This window comes from Oenanthe melanoleuca, chromosome 1 (assembly GCF_029582105.1).
Source record: "Oenanthe melanoleuca isolate GR-GAL-2019-014 chromosome 1, OMel1.0, whole genome shotgun sequence".
NCBI classification, from domain to species: Eukaryota; Metazoa; Chordata; class Aves; order Passeriformes; family Muscicapidae; genus Oenanthe; species Oenanthe melanoleuca.
Window position 1 is genome coordinate 106,310,392 of NC_079333.1, and position 17,709 is coordinate 106,328,100.

The 17,709-nt window shown below is 43.0% G+C and overlaps 1 protein-coding gene across 1 annotated transcript in view; it reads left to right on the forward strand.

Moving 5' to 3' along the window:
* Positions 1-15,963, forward strand: part of LOC130258580 (V-set domain containing T-cell activation inhibitor 1-like) — a 31,839-nt gene extending 15,876 nt beyond the window's left edge. Inside the window, exons 3-7 of the mRNA XM_056502077.1 lie at positions 5,186-5,266; positions 5,664-5,716; positions 9,637-9,972; positions 11,125-11,160; positions 14,320-15,963. Of these exons, the coding sequence (XP_056358052.1) occupies positions 5,259-5,266; positions 5,664-5,716; positions 9,637-9,972; positions 11,125-11,160; positions 14,320-14,423 (537 nt within the window). The 5' untranslated portion in view covers positions 5,186-5,258 and the 3' untranslated portion in view covers positions 14,424-15,963. The remainder of the gene's footprint in view (positions 1-5,185; positions 5,267-5,663; positions 5,717-9,636; positions 9,973-11,124; positions 11,161-14,319) is intronic.
* Positions 15,964-17,709: the final 1,746 nt, after the last annotated feature.

Consider the following 17,709-nt stretch of genomic DNA (forward strand, 5'->3'; position numbering starts at 1 on the left):
GTTGTAAAGCAGTGGAACAGGCTGCCCTGGGAAATGATGGAGTCACTCTCTGTGGAAGTGCTCAGAAAATAAGTAGAGGTGGCACTTGAGGACATGGTTTAGTGGTGAACACAGTGGTTTGACAGCTGGATGATCTTAAAGGTCTTTTCCAATTTTATGATTCCTTGATTCTACAACTTTCCACCAGGAGCAAACCATGCACCATCCCTCATTCATTCTCCCCAAGAAGGAAGATTTTTTCAGATCAGAAATGCCCTTGAAGATCTTTCAGCCCCCAGAGCCTGTCTGTGGCCACAGCAAGCCTTAGGCAGGCGATGGGAATTTCCAGCAGCGTGGGGAAACACAGGAAAGCCCAAAGGCAGCACCCACCCACCTCCCCCACAGCTGGGCTGCTGTGACTGGAGCACAGAGCACACACAGCCCAGTGCTCAGGAGAGAAGGACAAATTCAGAGAATTACCACTGCATGAAGCCTGCTAAAACAAACAAATGTGAAAGCCAGGCCAGCCCCCACAGCAGGGCACCTGAAGAGGAGGATCCCAGCCCAAGACTCAGCACATTTTGCAGCCTGGAGCCCCAGGCAGCCCCCCAAGGAAGCAGAGGACACAAGGATGGCTGCAGAGCACTCACTGCCACCACTCACATCCTTGCTTTCAAATTAGGGCAATTTCAAAACCTAGAACCCTAGAAGAGGAAGCCAGTGTTGCTTTTTACTACATATCAGCATGTGTCCCTCTCCAAGATTCTTAAATCTCTCTCCTTGAATTGATTATGGGACAGGGCTGTAAATGATGCCTCAGGTTGTTTATAGGTTGCTTTCAGATAAGACCAGAAGTAATCACCCAGTTTCAGTACAGGCTGTCACATCATAAAACTTTCTCTAAGAAACCAGACTGTAATTTCCACTTGCAAACTCACTCATTAGCTTTCTATTAACTAATGGCTTTTACCTAAAGGTAAAAGGACTGTTACTGTGGTTACATGAGAGGAGAGCATTCAAAGAAATGACAGAAAATTGCCTTGATGTGGGTAAGGGTTAGCAAGGTGGCATTTTTCAGCTCAGGGTACACTCAGGATTTCACAAAGTCATGGGGAAAGGTGCCTCCCCCACCCTCCTACAAGCACCAGTAACTGCAGCCACTTTGCATAAATCTTGTTTCTAAAGCCAAAGGCATAGGAAGGGAGGGGAGTAAGAAACATACTTGAAAAATTACCAGTGACTAAGCTACCAAGGTTTGCCAGGTGCAGAATGAGAAGCTTCCACCTTGGCAGCAGCCCTCACTGCTCTGCTAGGTGATTTTGGCTCATCCTTTCAGAATTATGCTGCCTTCTCCAGCTGGGGTCTGCTCCCCTTGTATGAGCATCCATTCAGTGCTGGATGGTGCCAGATGAAGTGGAAAAGCTGAAAAAGCAAATCAGTTCCTCCAGTTTGTCTTGCCCACTTAGTTTACAACAACTTTGATACCAGTGTCACTCTGTGGTCACCACACAGGGAGAGTTTCAGTGCCCCAAGAGCACAGCAGCATTTAGAGCCTCTCACCCCATCCCTCCTGCACTGGAAAGGGACAATTGGAACCCATTTGCTTTGGGACACAAAGCCCTGCTATTCTACTGGGAACATTTAGTGACTTCACTACTTGATTAATTTAATTTTATTGCAGGCTGAGCTGGTGTGCTCAGCAAATGGCCTTGCACATGTGACACAGAAATTGGATGACAAAGATTGTCAAGAAGATAATGATTTTACAGTTTAATTATATGCTACACAATTTAATAATGCATTTTACAACTTAATAATACATTTTACTTGCACCCAATGCCTTAGTTAATTCAGGTAGGTTAGCATGTTAAAGAGTTATTAATTAGCATTTGAATTCTTCAGGAAGTGATTATTCATTACAAAGCCTTACTCAATTATTTTAATCTTTGGGAGAAAAAAAGTACTAAATAATTCCTCCAGCTGATTTAAACAAACAATAAATGGGTCAAATTTTAAATCAGAAAAAAAAAAACTACGAGAAAAAAGCTGTTATTTTCCAAACTTCCATTTCATTTAAACCAGAAGTGGAAAATAAGAAAAATGAACTATCAAATAGGAACTGTTTTAAGTGCTTATCCACATGGTGCATGAAAAATGTACCAGCTCAACTGAACAGACAGGAACAGATCTCTCCTTTAGGGTGCTAGGAGCATCAAGTTCAGTCAGCTCAAACCAGAAAGAAATGGGGTTTTGACTAAACAGCACTGAATTAAGCTAAATTAAGGGTCAGGTGCTCCAGCTAGACCCATCTGAAGCATTCCTGCAGTTCAGTTCTGCTTCCTTAAAAAAGACCTGCACTGCTCTCTGCTTTTGCACAAACTTAATTTCAGTAGGGAAGTTCCACCAGCACGTGGATGGCAAGAGAGCTCGACATTCCCACGAAACTCAGATGCAATTTGGTGTCTCAAGTCTGATCTCGGTCACTCCCCAGTCCAAACCTTCCAAAGAGGCATTTCTGAGAACCAGAAACTCCACAGGGACTCCATGGGAGTCAGCCAAAGGCAGAGACACAAACAAACCAGCTGTGCTGGAACCTGTTCTCCTGAGTCAGGATCTGACTGACCCTCCAGGAGGGTGAGGCACCTTCCAGGAGCTCTGGTGGGGCACTCCTGTCTGCTGCTACTGCACCTCTAAAAAGGTCACACATCCCAACATTTTTAGCTGTTTCTGAATAAGGATGTGGATGGTTCAGACACCCCTTTTAGGGCCCCCTAAGAGAAGAAATCCTTCCTTAGGATGACTCCATGCTAGAGAAATGTTCACCCCCCCTGTAGACTCCTGTGTTATCTTTTAGAGTTTTAATTGGTCTTTATCTCTTCTAGGTAATTGGTCATTTTCTACCTAAAACCTTAAAGTAATTGGATAGCTTTCAACTTGTAATTCTATTGGTCACTTTTCAATTCACCTTAACCCTATTCTGTGTATTTGGATTTGCTGTAGGACCCCTTTGTAGAAATAAAGTCACCTACAGAATTTCTGTGCAGCATTCCCAGATCTCTGCTTCTCTCACTGCCTAAGAGAGAGCTGCAAGCAGAAGGAAATCACAGAAGAGCTGACAGTCTAAGCCCAGGCCTTGCTTGCATTGGAGCACTCTGTAGCTGACTTCTGCCTTGAAGCAGCCAGGAGTTCTGTTCTATTCAGATTTATCTGGGCTTGCTGTGCAGCCTGGGCAAGGAGATTATCATAAGGACCACCTGCATGAACAGAGGGACAGACACAGACACAGCCCCAGCACCACAGAGCATCAGCTGAGAGGGCAGACCCCTCCAGCATGGCCAGACCTTGCTGCTGCCTAAAGGAGAACTTGCTGTGGAGCCCCAGAACAGGTGTGCTCCTGGTATTTCTGCAGCCTTACGTGGAGCAGAGCATCTGCACAAAGCTGAGAGGGCAGATAAACTCTTGTCACAAGCAGCCACGGTGAGAGGACAGCCTCAAACTGCCCCTGGGGAGGTTCAGGCTGGACACCAGGAAGGATTTCTTCACTGAAAGGGGTGTTAGGCATTAGAGGGGCTGCACAGGGAGGTGGTGCAGTCAGCACCCCTGGAGGTGTTCAGGAAACAGCTGGACATGGCCCTCTGCTCTGGCTGGCAAAGAGGTGATCAAAAGTTAGAATATCTCAGAGTTCTTCTACAACCTAAACAATTCTGTGATAGGAGTGACCATCAGTGCCTCAGTTCCACTGACAACAGATAGGAAGGAAACAAATATTCCATAAATGTACACCCTTGCCTGAAACATCAACCTCCTCCAGTGGGGAGGGAGGCAAGCACAGGAGTCCAGCAGGGACAGGCAGGACACACTGTTAATGGAAAGAAGCCAGGCAGATGATTTGCACTCAGCATCATTGAGGGGCTGCTGAACAATTTGAGAGGAATAATGGATTTGTCTTTACAAAAAGCTGGTAGATAAGACTAGCACTGAGAGATAAAAGAAATAATGGGATGGATTCCACTGATTGGTGAATGGAAAAAAAAAATAAGATACATGCCTTAAGAAACAAACTGTAGGTTTGCTGATGAAATTGGATATTGAAAGATGAAAGAAGCAATGGGGAAAAACTATGAATTCTATAAGAATTAAAAATTAAAAGGGAGGGTTATACATTAGAGGGGAATCTCAGGTATCAGGTGTTCTGGGAAGTTTGTACCTCTCAAGTACCTCGGCCAACAGGGAGAGGGAAATGAGGCCAGGAAATTGGGATAAAAAGGGAGGCTGTGTCCTCCAAAAATCTGAGAGACCCCAGGGGAATAGCCCATGGCCTCTCCCTTTATTTGAATAAAGTAAAAGGGCTCCTCTGTCTCCTTCTTGGACATAAACCTCTGGTGCTTGTGGATTAATTTTCCTGACAAATTCATAACCAGGGCTTGGGCACGAAGAGAGGGAAGAACACAAATTCAGATCTTGCTCCCCCAGGAAGCCCCACTGTGCCAGGAGCAGCAGGCAGGAGAACAGCACCAGCACCTTCCCACACAGAGCTTCCTCAGTGGGAAGAGAGCTTGGCCAAACCCCTGCTTCCACCAGCATTATCCCTGGAGCACACAGAGAGGAGCAATCACTCAGATATTTGTACTCCTTAATCTATGAGATCCCACAAGGATGGCAAAAGAAAGCCACATTTATTCCCATTTATTCCCTGCTCCATTTTGGATTTTTTTCCTGAGAAAGTACCTGATTTAAAAGCCTCCTCAAAGAAACTTTTCATTTTCCTTACAGGCTTGTTATTTTGCTGGTAGACGTGCAGCTTTGGTGGTATTTGGCAGTTTGTAGGATGGTGCCCACACCTCTGATAAACACAACACCCATCAGGTTTCTCCACTTTATTTGTTGTCAGCTGGCTGCAGAACAAGAATCCCTTCACTGGGCTGAGAGCTGAGGGCCAGTCAGTGCAGGGCTGGTGACTCACATCCCTCCTACCCAGGAAAATGCATTTTTTGTACTGCAAGAGGTAATGCAGAATGTAAACACCCAGTGAATCTACATGCACAGAGTGTGAGTTGTACATACCCAGAAATTATATAACAACACACCATGTTTTACATACACAAAGTGAAAGAAAACAGCAAATGAAGCACCAGTAGAGAACCTATTCTGTCTTACAAGGAACACTTCTAACAACAAAAATTAAGAGCCTTTCACTCTTTTGCAGAGACACAGGCAGCAGCTGAAGTGTCTGGTGAAGCTCCTGACAGGACAGATTCCAAGGGCTGGGAGGCACAGAAATGAAATGGTAAGCTATGCTTTTCCTTGGGCTGGAAGGAGCTGAAGTTTGGGAGCAAAAGGAATTTAATTATCAACAGAAAATAATCTCAAAATCAAATTAATTACTATATATAAGAAATTAATCTTGTCTAAAGGCAAGAGGGAAGTAGAGGTCTAGCAAGGTTAGCAAATGAAGCCTTGTCCCACCAGGAGCACTGAGAAACCTCAGTTCTACAGGCAGGAGATAAGACCCTCCCCAAGACTAGATGGCAAAACAAGCCAGGGTTTCCAACCCATCCAAATTACCTTGACAGATGAGGGAGCTGGGAAAGATGGCATTAATTACACCAGAGAAAATGTCTTTGATCTCTGCTCTAGCATTCTAACAAAGCCTTTGACCTTTCTCTTTCCTCTCTCCTCATTAGGGAGACTGCTCTCTGGATGGTTGCCTGCTCACTGCTTGCCTCTCTGCCCAGAGGTAAATATTCCATAGTGCACACCTAGGAATTTGCAGAGGCATTTACAGAAGCTGCAAGCAGAATCTTGGGGCAAAGCAGAACAAATTAATGCATTGCTTTGCATACATTTCATCACAGTCCAAGGTTTGCAAACACAGGTCATAACCCTCAGATAAACCTCTGTACCCAAAATGAGTGGTTTTCAAATTTAAGGTGTTTCAGACCCATAAACCTTTACCTATAAAGTTTATCCCACCACATCCTTAAAAGTACCCCACCATTTCCATAACATTAAAGATGACTTGGAATCTCATCCTTTACAACCCCCAACCATCCTGCATCTGCTTAATTCCAGCAGAGCTGACTTTCTGACATTATATGAACTAGATACCATCTTCCCTATGAAAAGGATAAACTAGCACATGTTGTTGAGAGAACTTGATAGGAGGTGCAGTTTCCTTATTGACATTTAAAGTCAGCAGAAGTCAGAGCTCTGTGTGTGGCCAGGACTCCTCTGTTTGCCCAGAAGTGCCTCACACTTGCCAGACACTGGTGGTTAAGGATGGTTAATGATGCTACACTTCACCTGGAAAACAAGGGGGAAACAAAAAAATCCCAATCTTCATAAGCTTCCCTGCACCACACTTTGCTGAAGCAGCAGTGTTTTCTCATTACAGGAATCTTACAGATTGGTTAAATTGTCACACCCAACTTCATCTTAACAGGCTTAAACATTTCAGCAATATTTAAAGCACATAACTTAAAAAAAAAAAAATCCACAAAATAAACTCATCCCACTTTTCCATTCAATCCTCACAACTGCAAGTGAAAGCTGTGTGGCAACATTCATCTTCTCCAAGATGGAGAGCTGCTCCTTCCATGTGCAGAGCTTAGCTGGTAGGTAAAATGAGAACTATTAATCCAGATTTACATACCTCAGCAGCAGCTGCCAGCACAAGGCTGCTTCAGATGTTTCCACAGCTCCTACAGCAGCTGCAGCCTCAGTGAGAAGCTGACCAGCACCACTGCCTTCAGCAGGACTTTATTCTCCTCAAGACTGGCTTCTATAAGGACACAAACTTGACCTGCCCCCAGAAATCTGCTCTCCCCATCTACAAAAGACCTCGTGCAGCTGGGGGCTGATTAAACAACTCATTACAGCAGATTTCAGTCCCCTGCTCCCATCCCAGCTTCAGCAGTGCCTCCTTTTTTGCCTCCTTGTGCCCTGGTTTGCCAGCTGGAAGCAGTGAGGGCAGGGTGGGCTGGACCCTGTGGGTGTTTGTAGAGTCCTCACCAGTGTCACAGGGAGAGGGATGGGTGCCTCAGCTCAGGTTTGCTAAATATTGGTGTCCCCCATCTTCAGAAAAAGAATCAAGAGCAAATAGGGGCAATTCCAATACCAGTATCAGATGGACAGGTGTGCACAGTCAGGAGATAGAACCCACACCCTTTCTCCCTCTTTTGCTCATTAAGAAACTCCTTATATCCATTTTTCTGGATAGAGTTACAAACTCTGTTTATCATCTTTTCTTCATCCAAGTGCAACACCATGCACTGCAAGCACTCTGCATCCTGCAGACAGGACTTTTCCCACCAGAAAAGTTTCACTCCCTCCTCTTCTGGAGGCTCCTCTCCTCCCCTGCCTGCCGAACCCTGCAGCAGACTCAGGCACACTCCTCTCCCTCTGTGGTTTCCTGGCCATGGTCAGCCAGGACCACAAGCAGCTGTCACACCTGGCCTGGCCTCAGGGACACAGCAGAGCACAGCCTGTCCCCAGCCCAAGCAGCTCAGGAAGGGCTCAGGTGCTCCCTCCCCTCCTGCATCCCCTCCAGGTGTGCTGGGACAGCTGGTGCCCTGCCTGGGCACATCACTAATGCAGGGAGCTGTAGGGTGAGATGTGCTGGGGCAGCAAGGGCACAGCACAGGGCAGGCTGAGCTTTGCTGGAGTTCAAGTGCCCTTTGGGAAACAAAACCTGGTCAGCAGCTCACACATTCTGAAAATTACAGAGCCACAGCATCAATTAGTCTGGAAAAGACCTCTGAGGTCACCAAGTCCAACCAATGACAAAAAAACACTTTGGTCAACCAGACTGTGGCACTGAGTCTTTCCTTAAGCACCTCCAGGGGTGGTGATTCCACCTCCCTGGGCAGCTGTTCCTAGGTCTAATCACCCTGTGAAGAATTATTTGTCATGGAAAGCATAAGGACTGAAAGGCTCAGCTCTCCACACAACAAAGGGATTGTCCTTCCACCACAAACCAGAAAAAACTCTTGGGGTATGTGGGTTTTTTCAGCTAAAAGTTGACATTGTTGGGCAAATTGGACTGGGATTTTCAGCTGAAAACTCTGAAAACCAAAGAAAAGCAGATGTGTGGTGATAGGGTTATAACCAAAGACATTTACTTGGCTCTGAGATTCAGTGTCTGGATCATGCTCTTCCTTCTGCTTTCACATCTGGATGAACACAGTGTGACACCAGAGAAGGCTGATTGACATGGAAACAGAGAAATTGCCTGAGCATGTGACAAGCTGAGCCATGGCTGATGTCCCTGACTTCAAGGGGAAATTGAGACTCTCTCTGGACTTTAGCCTGACATGCAGAGAGCTGAATCAAGCCAGGGACACAGGAATGACCCCACAGCAACCAAGAACATTTATTTCAATATTGAGTCTGATTACTTGCCCCTTGTGCTTCACAGAACCTTGGCCATGGAAGCAGATTAAGTTGTTTCACAATGAATTTTAGCTTTTCTTTTTGGTGCAGTCACAGACTCATGCTGCTTTTGTTCTGCTCCATGCTGGGAATAACTTTTTTCTTCCAAATTAATTAACCTGCATTTTAATTTGTATTATTATTTTATGCAACAGGTTTGGTCAGAGTGCTAATTTAAACCCACATTCTGTGATGGAAATACCTTCTTTATAAATACATAAAAACTTTCTTCCATAACCCAGTTTTCCCCTAGAAAATGTAGCACTACAATCTGATAGGAACTGTCCTACATGATAGTGGCAGACTCATACATTTTTGGAAGTTTTAGTGTGCTTTCAGCTAACTTGGAGGGATTTATGGAAATAATTGGCATCAAAATTTAGATGAACAGTGTGTGTAGGTGGGGTGCAGCTGCCTGCCTGCCTGTTTGCCCACCTGCAGGATCCTCTCATCCTGGCTCTTGCATGTGCTGGAATTGGCTGGGAAGGTTGGGAAGGTTGGTGATACCTCTCCCTGATGTCAGGGACACCCACCAGGTCTCCCAAAGGGCTTGGAAAAGCCATTTATCTAAAGTGGGAATGACAGATTCTTCCTTTTGGCTGCTGGAGGTTAACACCAAAGAGTTAGAGACAGGGATCAGCAAGAATCCACTAAGCCAGACCTGCAGAAAAAAATCCTTTTTCTGTCAGACCCTGTGCAAGATTTTGCAGGGGAAGAGGGATGGGAGCCCCCAGCACATTGTTTACAAGTTGGGAATCATGATCTGGTACCCAGAGTTGTGGGAGACCAAACTCATCCAGGACTTTTCTCCTGGTCTAGCACTGTTTTCACACTTCTGCTTTTTTTCAGCCAGACTTCCTGCAGAACCAGAACTTGTTTAATCCTATCTGCCCACTCCCTGTTCCCTGCATCCCCTTTCCCACTTGTGAACTGACCTATTAATTAAAGTCAAATCAGACACCTAACCCCAAAGACTGAGATTCCCCAAAAGCTGGAAGAAAAACCACCAGCTAAGGGGACAAGCAGAAACAAACTCAAGCAAAAGCCACACTTGCTAAGTGGAGGCAACTTGCACATATCAACATCTGTCCTGTGCACAGCTGGCTGGGCTCTGAGAGGAGCCTGGAAACAGGAGGATTTGGGAGGGAGGGCGCCAGTAGTAATTGCAGGAAAGCTGAGCCTCTATCTCTGCTGCATGCTGATGGAAGGGTCTGGGTTTTGTTCCAGGCCAGCTGGACACCACCTGCCATGCATTTGTTGGAGAAACTGTGGTCTTGCCCTGCTCCACCAGCCCTCCTGTAGAGCCAAACAAGTCAATGGTCTACTGGCAGATTGGCACCAGGCAGGTGGTGCACTTCTCTAAGAATGGGCAGGACTCACCCAAGGACCAGGACAAAAAATTCCGGGGCAGAACCAGTCTTTTTCCAGACCAGATGAAGTATGGCAACTTTTCCTTAAAGCTCTCCAATGTCCAGTTAGGGGATGGTGCTGAATATTCCTGCATCTACAGACAGACTGAGAGCCACCAAACAAAGAAATCTACAATTAAACTCAATGTATCAGGTAAGATTTTTTTATTTTTTTTTTGTACAGAGGAGTGAGTCTGGGGCACCATTTGTTGTTGATAAGCCATATGTGGCCATTGAGAGAGATTACTTCAATTTTTAAAGCAATTTTTCACTCAGTTTCATTCTGTTCCTTGCTTTTGTTGGAAAAATATGAGAGAAAGAAAATATAAATCCTCTGTTAAGCTTCAGCACTTCAGGACTCCTAAAGGCAAGGCACCTGCCTCTTCCTCCTCCCTTTGAGGAAACATTATGGAATAATGTCCCCAAATGTAAGCATTTGGTTTTTTATGTACTGTCCTTGATCCACTTTGCCCCAGAGGAACAGGAGAGTTAATGTCACTGTTTGCACTTGGGTCTGTGAAGCAGAAATTCAATTTCTGGCAATCTAAAATCCAGGTCACAGTCCCTTTCAGAGGACTGGCAGCCAGCTGCTACTTTCCTTTTCCCTTGCAGATGGAAGATGTGGTTCTGGTGGCATGGCTAGACAGATGCAAAAAGAATTTTTATTTTTCCTCCTTAGGAAAATGAGTGAGACCATAAAGCATTTTTGAATAATGCCAAACAACTGAGATAAGATGTTTGAACTACCTACAAGCATAGCCACCAGAAGGATGAGGCATTGAGTTTTTCCAGCTGACCAAGTGAAAAAGAAAATAAAAAAAATAAGGGATACACATCAAAACAAATTATACATTTTTAAGGTGTCTTGCTTGAATAAGTCAGCTGGAAATTTTCATAGTGCTCAACCACATAGATTTACTTCTGCTTAAAATAAAAAAAAAATTGTTTTCAAATAATGTAAACCCTTTAATATCTTTCTTTTAATGCACATAATTCTTGAGATAAAAATGTTTTCGAAATATAAAGTGAAAAAACATTTGTTAAAAAAATTTCCAACTGAAATGTTTTACAGTTTTTAAAATGGAAAAAAAGATGTTCTGAAAATGCAGAACGAAAATATTTCCATCATCTAAAGTCTGGGAGCAGTAAAGTGTCTTTGATATAATTCTGTGATCATACTTAAACTTTCAGTTTGTTTGACAAATGTAGAAAAAAGAAAAAAAAAAGAGCAATAAGCCTTATCAGAAAAACAGAAAAAGTTCTAGGCTCAACTAATTAACTTTGATTATTGTGGGTTTTTTCCCAGCTCCACCTACGATTGAGGACCCACCTTCCCCTTCTGGTAAGGCAACACTCCTTAACTTGCTACAAGTGATTACCCTGTGCTTTATTTTGTGTCTGCAAGATTGGCAAAGTGTGCTGAATAGAGAGAGCCCAGCAAGCTTGGGGTGCTTGTTCTGTCTCACTAAGCCTGGCAAAATACAGTTTAATATCTCACCACTGAGACAGACCCAGACTCAGAGAGAAGAAATGCCACGAGTCTTGAGTCCAGTGTGGGCATCATAAAAATCACTAAAAAACAAGTTAGGCAGAAGCCACTGGATTCTGGGAGTGAAGGCCTTTGTACATTACCTTGGAATGAATAAATCACAGGATCATCAAGGCTGGGAGACACCTGCAAGGTCTTCCAGCCCCACCATGAGCACAGCACCACCATCACCAGCCCCAAAGCACGTCCCAGGTTCCACTCCCAGTGCCTCGAGCACTTGCAGGGACAGTGGCTCCACCAACTCCCTGGGCAGCTCTTTCAGTGATCATTTTCTTTTCTAATATCTGATCTGAATGCCCCTGACATAGTTTAAGGCCATTTCCTCTCATCCTTTCATTTGAGGTATGGCAGAAGAGACCAATCTCCACCTACCTACAAAATCCTCTCAGGTAGCTCTAAAGTTAAACAACCAGATCAAGAGACCTGTGGGGTCCTTCTGCTAATAAATATTTTTAAAAAATACATGATTAATGCCTCCACATAAGCTCTTCTGGGAAATTAAGGCAGATTTCATCCAAGGGTAATATTGCAAATACAGTGCAGATGTCATGATCTAGGTTTATTCATTCCAGAGAAGTTACTACACTAAAGTCATTTGTAAACACTTCTGGAGTGAATTCAGTGCAGAAGGAGTGTCCAGCTTCTAGATACCATTGTCAGTAAATTCTTCCTTAAAAGTCCTCCTTGCAACCCAAATGATTCTTATTAGCACTACAAGATCTTAAATTGGCACTAAACCTATAACACTTTGTCACATAAAATCAACAGCTGCAAATTTTTATTTTACTCAGTGGGGCTGGAAGATATGATCCTTTACATAGCAATTATTATATTACATTTAACATGGTAAATTCAGCCACACTATGGCATTACAGACAGATTAGACTGCAGTAAACTCAAATAGAAACTAAGAAAGAGAAATGTTCCAGTGTTTTATCTCATGATCACACAGAAGAGAAAAAAAAAATAAACCAACAGTATTTGTGCCTGGTGAGCAAAAAACAACTTGAAAAAATACAGGAAATACCCATTTTTAGACCTAAGATAGGTAATCTAGCTGGCCTAAAGGTCTTTAAAAACATGAAGTTAAATTCAAGATGGTGTTATGTGTTACATAACTTTATAAAAATTACTAATGTTACATTACTTTATAAAAGCAAATAGAACAGGAATTAGAATATCTCCAGCTGTTACCTGCCACAAGATCTCAGAAATTATTGAGGGTCAAACTTTTTAATGCAGAAGCAGCAAAAGATTCTCAAAACCAAATGTAAGTGGGTTGCATTTAAATGAGATAATTGTACATATGTTTGACTCAGCCCAAACCTTCCTGACAACTACCCCTGAATATAAACTATTTCTTATCTTGAAAAGACATTTTCATTGAGAGAGAAAAATAAATTATTGGGACAAAAGGGGAGTGTTTCACTTTGCTACAGGAGTACAAACTGATCACACCTTTGAGAGCTGATGGTTCTTGTACTGCAGGATTTTGAGGGACTTGGCGATGAGGAAAGAACAAAAGCCTAACTTTTTAAGTGTCATTTTTGGCAAAAAGGAAAAATATATTCCCTGTTGTCAACATCTTTTAAAGAAAATCATCAGCCACAGCTCTCCTCTCCTCCCTTTTTTTTTTTTTTTTTATTTTCAGCAATTTCTTAAGAAAGAGAGAAAGGGAATCTGTTTTATATTAGCTGTTATTTCAGAAGGGACTTAAGAAAATTCAAAAATGACCTGCTGAGAACAAAGGCATTATATACAGAAACAGTTCTCACATTTCACAGTCAACCAGATCAACAAATACTATTTTTATGTAAAACAGAAACAATTTTCATCTGTTTCACTATGGTTTGTTTGCTGCATGGATTATTTTCCACAACTACTTTAAAGAGCAGGATTTTACTTTCACTGTGAGTGTTTTGCAAGACTCCTTCTAGGTCAATAAAACTAATTTAACACTTTTTTTTTCTGGGAAAAATGAAAGGACCTGTGCCTGGAAGAAGACATGTTGTTATAACCCTACATTTATTCCAAAGCATTACTGAGGACTAATTCTGATACTTGCTCTCTACACATTAATGTCACAAACTCCTTCCAGGAATGGGGGGAAGCACCCTGGCTAGAGATAACTTAAGTGCAGTGAGGTACTGACAATAGGAACAGCCCAGGTATACAAAAATCAATATACAGCCTGTTCTTCACAGAGAAGGACTTGGAACACTTACAGGAAAAAATTATCTTCTTGTTAAGTCAGTGTTAAAAATCTCTTTTTGCTTGTGTTCTACATCCAGCACAGGTTGAAGGGAGCCCCTGTGCCAAGGGTAATTTGTGTCCTGTGTCCACACTGTGGGTTTTGTACCATGAGAGGCACACAGTGCTGCTACCACCTAAAGTGTGTGTCACCTAGTTTTTCTAATATTTATTACAATTATTTATGGACTCTTAATCAAAACATCTTCCTCAGGCTCTGAGTAGGAAGAATGAAAATGTATTTCGTTGAATTTCAGGAATGAAAATGTATTTCAAATGAATGAAAAGAATGAAAATGTATGAAAATGTATCCTAAAATCATAGAATAGCTTGGGGTGGAAGGCATCCCAAAGATCTCCCAGTTCCCAGCCCTGGCCATGGGCAGGGGCACTAAAGAGCTGTCAGGATTTTAAACAAGGATTCTCAGTCATCCAGAAAAGTTACTTTCATTGTTGCTGAGTTTCTGCACCTTTTCTGTGAAAAAGAAAAAAATATTATTTGTCCCAGTACCTTGAGACTGTTCTGTCTGGACTCTGTACAAACACACAAAAGGAGAATTTTGAAAATGAGCCAGAACACATTGTTCTAAAAACAATCCTCCATCATTGCATTCATGTAAAATGTGTCATGCAAACTTGCAGTACACTTTTTTATGTATTAGCCATCACTTATGTGCTGACTTTCTCTTTTTTAATTTTTCAGAGCAGAATCAGATCCCCTCTGGAAGCCCCATGGATGGGCCATGTCTGGCTCTGCTTCCCCTCTCCTTCCTCCTCCTGCTCCCCCTGGGGCTTTGGCACTTGTGACAGGGGAAGCCAGCCTTGAATTTGGGAAGTTCTCCTCCCCAGGGGACCTTTCTGGGCAGGCCAGGTGTGTGGGGTCAGTGTGACACCTGCCCCAGAGCTGGAAAAAGCACCAAGAGCTGAGAACAGAACAAACTGGGTGTTTCCATCCCACATCCTGGTGTTCCACAAAACCAAGGGCAGCAAAACTCTGAGGTGGCAAATCTGCTCTGCTCCTTGGAGCCCAGCTTTAGTGCTGCCAGGATGTACAGTTTGTTTTGGATTGTGTGGGTTGGCTTTAATGACAGGATAAAAGGCTCACAAAACTCAGATTACAGCTGATGCTGGTGAGATCTCATCTGCTGTCCTTCAAGACAACTGAAAGGAGCAGTGGGGGCAGCTGTGTCAGACAAAAACTGGAAGTAGGAAGATGCTCCCATTTAGTGAAATGTAAAGATGGAAACTTTGTGAAACTTCATTATGTGGAACTTCAGCTTCTGTTTTCACTCCTAAGTGTCACTGGCTATCAGTAGGAACCCTTTTTTTTCCACAAAAAATGTAGTATTTCTTCAGCAGAAGGGTGAAACTCACTGAGAAAGAGGGTAGAAGTTCAAAAAATATCCACATAGAGGAAGGAAGTGATGTATTACTACAAAATCCACTGCTAAATAAGAAAAAAAAAAAAAAATCTGAAGGCTGAATTCAGTATTATCTCTTTTTTTTGTCATGAAATATGGCAAAGTTATATTCTTAAGCTGGAACTGTGCAATGAGAAATCCTTACTGTGACAACATTACTCCTTTAAAAACAGTACCTTTGGAGGGGAAAAAATACTTTAAAACTCCTCAGAATTATTGTAACTGATACCTATGCAAACCAAATGGGTTTATTTCTGGAAATGTTCAATTCAGGTAGCAGAGGTGTCCTGTGCAAAACTTGGGTGCTGCATACAAACAATGTTGAGGAAGTGCAGAAATTTGGTTTTTTTTTGAGGCCAGAACTGCAACTACCCTGTTTCACAACCAAAAAGCATCCAGAGAGCAGAACTGGTCACCAGCAGTGGCTGAACACATCCCTGCTGCTGAGGGAGGAGCAGGGGGAATGACTCACAAGGATGCACAAAGTCACTTCCAGATGGAACAGTGGCACCTTTTTTGGTTTTTGGTTGGGGTTTTTGTTTTTTTTTTTTTTTTTCCAATGGAGAGACAAGATTGTTTTCACAAGGAAGGGACAGAATAAATCAGCTTAAAATGGATGTAAAGGAGACAGTTCCTTTGAATTTTTTAACTAAAGGCCCTTTCCCCATGGTGGGAAGGAGAAACAAAATCCCACACAGCCTGTGCTGGTGCTGATGGAAGCTCAGCTGATATTTGGCTGTCCTGATACAGAGCAGCCCAGTGGAACAGCTGGGGTCCAACTGCACAGAGATTTGACTGTAAGAATTGTACACACTGTGACTGTCTTTTTGTGTCCCACCCTCCAAATGTTTGTCTCAGATTTTGTGTATTTTTCAAGACACAATTTGATTACAAATAAACACCTGAAATAAAACCAAAAACCCTGATGGGAGCAATCTCTTGGTCTATAAAAGTTCTTTATTTGCATTCCAGTTTTTCCTACAGTTAGAGAGGCTCCTCTGCAATCAGATGGTTTAAAAGGTAACATCTGTGTGGTTTTGTTGGCCCTAAAAGCCTGGAATGCCTGCCCTTCTAAAAATCTAATAGCCATTTCAGCAGCCCAGCCTTTCTCAGGAAATGTAGAATCCCAGAATAGTTGAGGCTGGAAATGATCATCATGTCCAACACAGCCCTGCCAAGTCCACCATTAAACCATTCCTCAGAGCCTACACATCTTTTAAATCCCCCAGGGGTGGCAGTTCAGTTACAGAATCCCAGAATTTTGGTGCCAGCAGGGTGTGAGGACAGACCCTCTCAAGTGTCCAGACACGGCTCTGATGGATCAGCAGGCAGAGAGACACTAGGGACAAACTCCCTTGTCAGCAGTGCCCTGGTCCAGAGGGCTGCCAGGAAAAAAAACCAGTCTGTCAGGAGCAAGGACTTCAAATCACATCTAATTTATATGCTAAAGTCTATGTTTTGTGTCACACTTGAAAAGAAATCAGGAGCCAGTGGGTTTTTGGAGCAATTTCCTTTTTTGCAAAGGGTGCCACAAGGCAAAGGGATGTCAAAACAGCTCATCCTGAAATAATTTGCTCTGGCTTTGCTAATTGCATTCCCACATAGTGCTGGATGTAGCAACAGTCCAGACTGGAATTATAAAATTCCTTAGTCATAGCACTGACAGCCACATCAAAAAAGACAAGGTCACATCTTTTAGCCAAGGCAGATGGATTGTTGGTTTTTTTTGGAGGTGCAGGTGTGGTGACATCCTCCCCTCCTTTCCCTTCTCTTCTCCTTTTCCTTTTGCCTTTTCCTTAAACCTTTTCCCTCAGCCTTTCTTTTCTAAACTATGGCCAGATTTTGGTTTATATCTCCTCCCAGGTGCCTTTCAGTCACACTGTACATAAGACATCTAAAAGTTCTCCCTCTGCCCCAGTTCCTCCCTTTCCCCTCCCCACATCAGCCGAGTCCACCAGCTCTGCCTTTCATCCCTTCTACACCAACACTGTGTGAATGCTGATTTAGCCTATTCCAATTACATCCTAAGAGCAGCATGGAGTTTTACATGGCATTAAAAAGGTGTTTCCATACTTTTTGAGTACAGAAAAAGATTTGACAATAGTCACAAAAGAAAGTTGAAACAGCAAAAAAATAAATAATAAAACTCAAACCAAAACAAAAATATTCCCACACCAAGTTTATAATTACTTTTTCTCTTCTTTTTTTTTTTTTTTTTTTTTTTTTTTTAACTAAATTCTTTTTCTGTCTCATCCTTTGAGAAGAAAGGACTATCAGAAATGTATCACTGCACACAATACACTCAGGGTATGGCATAAGAACACAGGCCAAGCAGTTTCCTTAAGAGCAAGAATTTTAAGAATGAGGATCTGGAGCAAACAAATGAAGTTGAAGGGGAGGAGGAGAAGGAAGTTCATGGCATTTTCCAAATTATTACACTTACTGATACCAATCTTTCTTGCCTGCCAAAAATTTCTGTGCTGAACTTCTTGGCCAGAGATGGGGAAGAGAGACCAAGCCAGGGCACTAGAGGTGCGAGGGCAGTAGCAAGAACTGAGCTGCAAGGACCCAGAGGATCCTGGCAGGGCTGTGCTCAGTGCCAAAGGACAGAAGCAACCCCAAGAGCCACCTGCAGTCCTCTGCAAATGATTCCCCCAGGACACTGGAGGATG